The 7380-nt window shown below is 38.1% G+C and overlaps 1 protein-coding gene across 1 annotated transcript in view; it reads left to right on the top strand.

Annotated features, from left to right (window-relative positions):
• Positions 1 to 1464: 1464 nt before the first annotated feature.
• Positions 1465 to 7380, top strand: part of yeats2 (YEATS domain containing 2) — a 24202-nt gene continuing 18286 nt past the window's right edge. The window contains exons 1-10 of the mRNA XM_017309874.1: positions 1465 to 1625; positions 2051 to 2156; positions 2245 to 2342; positions 2486 to 2578; positions 3201 to 3434; positions 3523 to 3641; positions 4882 to 5043; positions 6234 to 6345; positions 6702 to 6746; positions 7071 to 7245. Of these exons, the coding sequence (XP_017165363.1) occupies positions 2057 to 2156; positions 2245 to 2342; positions 2486 to 2578; positions 3201 to 3434; positions 3523 to 3641; positions 4882 to 5043; positions 6234 to 6345; positions 6702 to 6746; positions 7071 to 7245 (1138 nt within the window). The 5' untranslated portion in view covers positions 1465 to 1625; positions 2051 to 2056. The remainder of the gene's footprint in view (positions 1626 to 2050; positions 2157 to 2244; positions 2343 to 2485; positions 2579 to 3200; positions 3435 to 3522; positions 3642 to 4881; positions 5044 to 6233; positions 6346 to 6701; positions 6747 to 7070; positions 7246 to 7380) is intronic.

Below are 7380 nucleotides of genomic sequence, written 5' to 3'. Positions count from 1 at the left end.
AGATTTGGAACAATCCTGTCCTGGCAGACAAAGGAAAGCCTGTGTCTCTGTGAGAACTTGAACATCTTAATTACAATTATCACATTGAAAATAAAARTTGTAAACATGCTCCAGTTTTTGCAACTCACAGGAGAGGTCACTTTATACAAAATAGGCAATGGCCCATGTGATGAAAAAAGAAGTCTTTATTTGGCAGTTGCCGTTTCGAAAGACATAAAACTTACATTGTAACAGGAAAAAAAATCAGATAAAAATACAAGAGAAGGTCAAAAGGAAAAGGTTTAAAATGCAGAAATGTAACTTTTCTTCCACATAAACGGAAAACKTTTCCGCATTTTTCAGAGTCATATTTCTGAGTAACCCGCAATGTTTTTGAATACCAGTGTGTGATCAAGAAGATGATATCATTGCAAAGCTGAAGAAGAAGGAAGAAAGATAACAATAAGGCTCGTGGAATTGATGTTATCCTGATGATCTTAGGTATGATCTTCAGAAATATGCCATTTCTGAAGATGCAACATTGTTAACATCTGACGGGTCATTAACCAGCTTAAAAGATTAGCGAGTGGCATTGTTCAAGGTCAGTAGAGTCTGTCTTGCTATTTTAGCAGGAAATKAGCTTTTAAGTTCCTGTGGAAATGTCTTTCATCTTACAAAAAGCATTTTGCATGAAGTCATCTCTCAAAGATGACTTGTGACACACTGTAAAAAGGACTCATGGCTTTTGAAAAAAACAAAACTAAATGGAATATTTCTTTTAAAAAATCAATGGTTTAAACTTTTCCACAGCTTTATCCCTGATTTGTCTGTTTCTTGATCTGCATGATGCTAATATMTCTAGTCTTAGAATGTCTGTTTTAAATTGAGATTAAATTACGCAAGGGTGTACTCTGTTTTACATGACTTGACTTGACTAGAAAGCTATTGGTTGAACTGAATTTTATTTTATTCAGAGTACATGGGACTGAAAACAATGCGGCTTGTCTTTTAGGTAGAAGATGTAGAAAATATGTGATTTGTCATGCTGTTTTGCATATTTTAAGCTCAGGAAAACATCAAGGAATTTTTTTKGGCAATTATGCCATACRATTTCTATGATATGATTTCTAAAGAATAGGTGAGCCACTGAAATATTTTCAGAGAGATTCAGTGACAACAGRGAAAAAATACTTTTTTGTTGCGCTGCTTATCTGAAAACAGCTTTTTGGTTTCAGTAACCGCATCTAATTATCATTCCTGTCAACAGAAACAAAACTGAATGACGTCCTACTTCCACTTTTATTTCTGATTACCTGTTTTGCTGGTTGGAAGTTGTAATACAAATAACATTTTTGATGATGAGATACTCCCTTTTTCCAAGGAATCACATTACATTATGTTCGAGTTTTTTTATTTTTTTTTTTATTCAGTTCTTCAGGAGTAGAGAAAATTCATTTGTAGAACAGCGGCCCCCAGTGGCTTCTTTGGTGAATCGCGAGGCTAACTACTCAGCACTACTCAGTTAGCATACATATGCAGCTCGAGATTTAGCAAATAGCAAGACACGAGTACTGGACGAATACAGCAAGGATGTGCTGGCTTTGAGTTAAAACAAGTATTGTTACTGCACTGCACAGACATCTCCAGTAAGTCTGCTTTTCATGTAGTCGGACTCGGTGGCTACAAACATGTGCCAATGTTAGCTAAATTAGCAAACAAGGTTAGCGCTCTTTAACGTGACTGTCAAGTCGGCTGCACGAATAGCAGGCACAATTGTGTTTATTTTTATTGGGTACAATATACAATAGCATTTCATGTACGTGCTTATTACACCCATTTATGTTGTTGGCTAATTCACTAAGAGTTTAAAACCTTTAGCCCTGTGTAGTAAACACCTCTCAAGGTAGTTCGTGCTACAGAGTTAGCTTCAATCATTTACTGTAACTGATTGAACTTCTCTCCTTAGCAGCTAATGCGATGCTAACAACAATCATAATAACTACCCAAACAGCATAGAAACGACTAGCCACCGTTAGCCTAATCTGCTTTTCATCCTGTTTTATCTTTGTAGGTAAACATGTCAGGAATTAAAAGGAAAATAGAAGGCAATGACCCAGACTATGATGACATTTCACTGGTTCAAAGTAATAAGAGAAATAAAACGGCTGAACATAATGGTAAGTTAATAATATGAAGTACTGCTTCTATTTGTATGTTTCTCGTTTAAAATATAAAAAGAAAAAAATATATATATTTTTTTCTCAGCTCGAGAAGCGACTGTACAGAGAATTGAAAACATCATTAGGGAGCAGTTTTCTTTGGAAATGAAGAACAAAGAGCATGAAATAGATGTTATAAGTCAGGTATGTGATTCTGAATTATATAAAAAAATACTTCTATCTGTAATCCATTTATTTATTTATTTTTTCTCCCGCTGTTAAGGGACAATATGCAGAAATTGTTTAAAATTTGCAGCTGACTGTGCTAATGCAACTTTTATTTGCAGCGCCTAAATGAAGCCAGGAGAATGATGGACAAGCTACGGGCATGCATAGTGGCAAATTACTTTGCCAGTTCTGGAATAACAAAGCCTCCAGAGGTAGTTTCTAATAGCTTTTGAACAAATAGCTTTTATAGGTCAAAGAGGGGGGGGGGAAAGCTCTGGGTCAGTTACAGACATGTAGTTGCGTTCTTGATTCATTTTTGTACCTATATACTTAATATGCATATTTCAGAAGATTTGCTTAGTGCTCTGATTTTTATTTTTGGGAAGTTCATTCTTACTTAATATCTGAGATAATAATGTCTCACCTAATCAAATTAACTATCGGATATGTCTTGTTGATAGATAATATACATACATATAGTGCTGGAACCTCCTTTATGTGTAGTAAACTTTGTAATTTTTTTTGTAATTTAGTAATTTATTTCAGACAAACCTTTCACCGGCAGTGTAGAACAAACACAAAGTACATAATAAATTTCTTGAAGACACATCACATCGGTGATTATGAGTCTGAAAAGTATGAGTAGATGATGGGAAAATTACCGTCATAGCATTTAAAAAACATTTACTGGTGGATATAATTGGCACAGTATCAGCAATAAATGCTTAAAAAGTTAACTATGAAACAACCAAAACTGCACAGATGTTAAGCAGTGAAGTGGGAAAATAATTTAGTATTGCAAAAGTTGATCATATTGTCTCTGCATTTTTCTAGCACACCTTGAAAAGTGACCCTGCAGTGTTGAACCATCCGGCCATCCGTCGGTTCCTGGAGTCTCCGTCCCGTTCCTCTTCCCCTCTCAACCAGGGCTCGGAAACGCAATCCCTGGCCCATTCAGAGTGTGAATCTCTCTCACAGCAAGGAGACGGCACTGAGAGGAACGGAGAGGGAACGTGGAAAGAGGACGGCGGCAAGCAGGAGCGCAGACCTGGACGAAACACGGGCAAAGTTAGTTCCACTTGATGAAATGTTAGGGTCTGTGATCTTTCCACAGCTGCTCAATCTCCTAATTTTTAATTTATTTATTTTTTCTTAGGACACATTTGGTGTGCCTTCACCCATGGACGTAGAGCAGAGGGTGACCTACCACACTACTGGAGATGAAGCCTCCAGACTCTATGTTAAGAAGACCATTGTTGTCGGAAACGTATCCAAGTATGCAACAAAACTGAACTCAAGCTTGCTTTAGATCGTCGTCTGTCTTAGTATGTTAAAAGTTAGGCCCATACACTCTTTTACTAACTGTGTTTTTTTGTTGTTTTATTTACTTTACAGTCACAGAAACACAAAAATCCACCAACTCTTACCCTTGGGTTACTTGACAAAATTTTCAACAAAATATTAGCCAGAAAAATATAATGAAATTGTATGTTGTTTTTTTTTGTTCATGTGTCAGACATGTTTAACTCACATGTTTCAGATCAGCAATAATTTACAGATTCCTTTTCTTCAAATATCATCTTTGAAGAAGATCATCTTTGAAGATGATATTCAAAGATGATATTTAATGGATATTTTAATGATCCATTAAAATATCTCTGTTTAGTTCATGTTTGTGGTAAACAAATAATATCATCTAAGTTAAATTTTGTATTTTCAAAGAAAAAATAACATTTAGTAGTTTAAACTGGATAGTTTTGGTCTATGTGACAAAGTGAACACCACTGGCATAAATAACATGTATGCTTAAGCTATATCTATTTTATACTATCATTTTAAAATGAGCATTTCAAACCTTTTCACATGTTTACCGGGGTTGCTAATGGGTATGGAGAGTGTCTCGTGTATAACCTCCAAGTCCAAAACAAACAAGAACAAGATGAACTTCTCAAGCAGTCGGTGGTTGTGATCTGAACCACACAGACGAACTGATCTTGTGCAACACTTTATTCCCAAGAGTTGGAGCCACAATTTGATTTTACGACAAGCCCAGTCTTGATAAAGGTTGAAAACACGTTTTGTCTTATTTATCTACCCTTTGGGCCTGATGTGACCTACAAAACTTACTGTTTCTGGCGGATTCTTTATGCGCCGTGAGATGAAAGTTGTCATGATCCCACAAAGCTCAGTCTGTTACTTTTTATGTAGCTTAAGCTAACCGTGTCGGGGGCTGCGTTTCTTCTCCGTTTTGTGTGTGTTGGGCTCACTTATATTATGTCGACAGTGTTGAACATTTTGTTCCCCATCAGCCCTTAAGTTAAAGTTAAACATTTATTTCCCCTTTTCTTTTGTTCTAGAGATTTTAGTTAAAGACAGGATAACAGTCTTTTGCAGCTATCCCTTCTGTCTTCCTTACACATATTTCATTTTTTTCAGGGAATATATTGAGCAACCAAACAATTACTGATCTTTTTTTCTTTTTTTTGTACTATTTTTTTTGTTTTTTGGCTTTTAGGTACATCCCCCCTGATAAGCGGGAAGAGAACGACCAGTCGACCCACAAGTGGATGGTGTACGTCAGAGGCTCGAGGAGAGAGCCGAGCATCGACCACTTTGTGAAGAAAGTCTGGTTCTTTTTGCACCCCAGCTACAAACCCAACGACCTGGTGGAAGTCAGGTTCGTTCCTGTGTGAATCTTTCTGAGTATTTAGGAATCAGCAGTGCATGTAAACACTCCTCAGTTCTGAACATGTCATGAGAGACAGGCAGAGCTCYTCCTCCTCTTCTCATAGAAATYGGCTCTTGGTTGCCGTTTCATGTGGTCACCTGAGGCATCAATAGAAGCCAGACAGACGGGGACAAACTTGTTTCAGGAAGCGTGCTCCCTTCACAGCGCCATGTTGCCCATGGACACAATATTCGATTTGAACTTTTTTGTTGTTGTTGTTGCTCTGAGAAAAAAAAAAAAGGGGGGTGGTGGATGGGGGGCATGCTCCACCTCTTTGTCAGCAGGAAAACAATTCTGGAAAACACTTGCGTAATAAGAGGCAGTATTCATTAGTTTACACGTGATTCTGGGTTTTTAGGTTAACCTCTTAGTGGGACAGCAGTTCAGTGACTCTGCAGTAAACAGAAATCTAAGAAAACACTTTAACAAATAGCGCCCCCTTGTGCATCTGTAATAAAGCAGCACCTTATGCACTCATGTCTGTGTAAAATACTGTTTGTGTGTTTTGAGATGATAACTAATCCCTGGTGACCATAGAATTGAGAAGCAGCATGTTTAACATGCAGAGTCCTTCACAGTTAAATTTGGATTTATCTTGGAAAATAATGCAGCTTTCTGGCTTTTGCAGCTTGGATTTAAGATCTTAAATAGTCGTCTTCCTCAGATACCATCATCATCCATCACTCCTCCTACTGAGCCGTGGCCTCCAGGCTGTTTGAGCTGACAAAGCTCTTCTGGTGCTGCAGCAGCAGCAGCAGCAGCAGCTTCTAAGCTCCCTCTGACTGACTCGAGCGTTCATGCTCCGTGAACCCTAAGCAGGCGCGATGCCCTCTGCTGACTCTCAAACAGCCTCAGTCTTGTTAAGGTTGATGCATAAAAGTAAAGTTTAAACTAGTTGGCTGTACTTGAGCAGAAATCTAAAATAAACTAACATTTGCATGCCTTTTTGTTTTCACACCTCAAAGAAGAAGAGTTTAAGATCTTCAGGTCGTTGATTGTTAAAGAGATTAATAACTGGAGCTGAGCCAGAAAACTGTGAGAATGTTTTTTCTTAAAAGGCATTGTGGGTTGGGGGGTGCTGCTGCAGATTTGTATTCGGGTGGCATTTAATTGGGGCTTTTCGATGTGCCTGTTCTCAGCGAGCCTCCCTTTCATTTAACACGACGCGGATGGGGGGAGTTTCCTGTGMGGATCCAGATCCACTTCAAAGACTCTCGCAACAAACGCATCGACATCATCCACCAGTTAAAGGTCAGACCATAGACCACATCTCCATTAAGGTCGCTTATTTGTTCTGACGGCGTCTTTAAGGCCGGTTTTGTTTTTTTTTAAACATTTATTTAGTTTTCTCCTTAGGCGATTTGAAGCCCTCATTTACTCGATTTCACTTCAGTTAATACCACTAAATTATACGGTATTCAGAAAAAGACAAAAATAAGAGTATAAAATCATATTTGCTCACATCCTTTCTATTCTACATGAACCGGTTTTTGCACTGTTTGCTGACATTCATTTTATTTATTGTGTTTATCTGAGTGTGTTGGTGCTGCTCTGTTGCAGTTACAGATTTCCTGTTTAATCGTGTAACTTATCTTGTGCTTCTGCAGCTGGACAGAACATACACAGGCCTGCAGACACTGGGAGCAGAAACTGTAAGTTATAGATGTATAGATGACAACAAGGAGAGGCAGGAAATTTAACCATATTCGATTTTAAACCTGTTGACAATCTGGAAAGTCAGCGTAGTCACAGTATTGTCTAGAATACCCACCGATGCATCATTTTATAATGTGTTTTGTAAACATGTACAGAACCACAAAAACAAATGCCAGGTTCTATGAAAAACAAACAAAAAAAGTTTTCCCCAAATGCAAATGCTGTAGATTTTTACGATCAAAATCAAAATGTTACCATCAAARTCTAGGTTCTGTATCAYCTTGTTGTCCACTTTTAAAAAGCAGCTCTATTTGTTTCAGGTGGTTGATGTGGAACTTCATAGAGATTCTCTCGGGGAAGACTACATCCCTAAGCGCTCCTCATCGTCCAACAAAGCGTCACTTAAAGCAGCCAGCCCCATGTCGACGCCCTCTCTGGCCCAGACGTACGGACAMCCCAGCTCTCCTGTCTCACATGATTTTGGTGCAGAAAAAGGTACAACCATGAAAACTACCAGCTACAAAACAGAGGAATTTTAGCAGAAATGCAGAATAACTGGTTTCACTACTCGCTGATTTATATAGGGATAATTTTGTTGGCATAAACTTTCATTTCCGTTGCGACTTTAGT

This window comes from Poecilia reticulata, linkage group LG17, assembly GCF_000633615.1.
Source record: "Poecilia reticulata strain Guanapo linkage group LG17, Guppy_female_1.0+MT, whole genome shotgun sequence".
Classification (NCBI taxonomy): Eukaryota; Metazoa; Chordata; class Actinopteri; order Cyprinodontiformes; family Poeciliidae; genus Poecilia; species Poecilia reticulata.
This window is presented reverse-complemented; position numbering and strand designations above follow the sequence as displayed.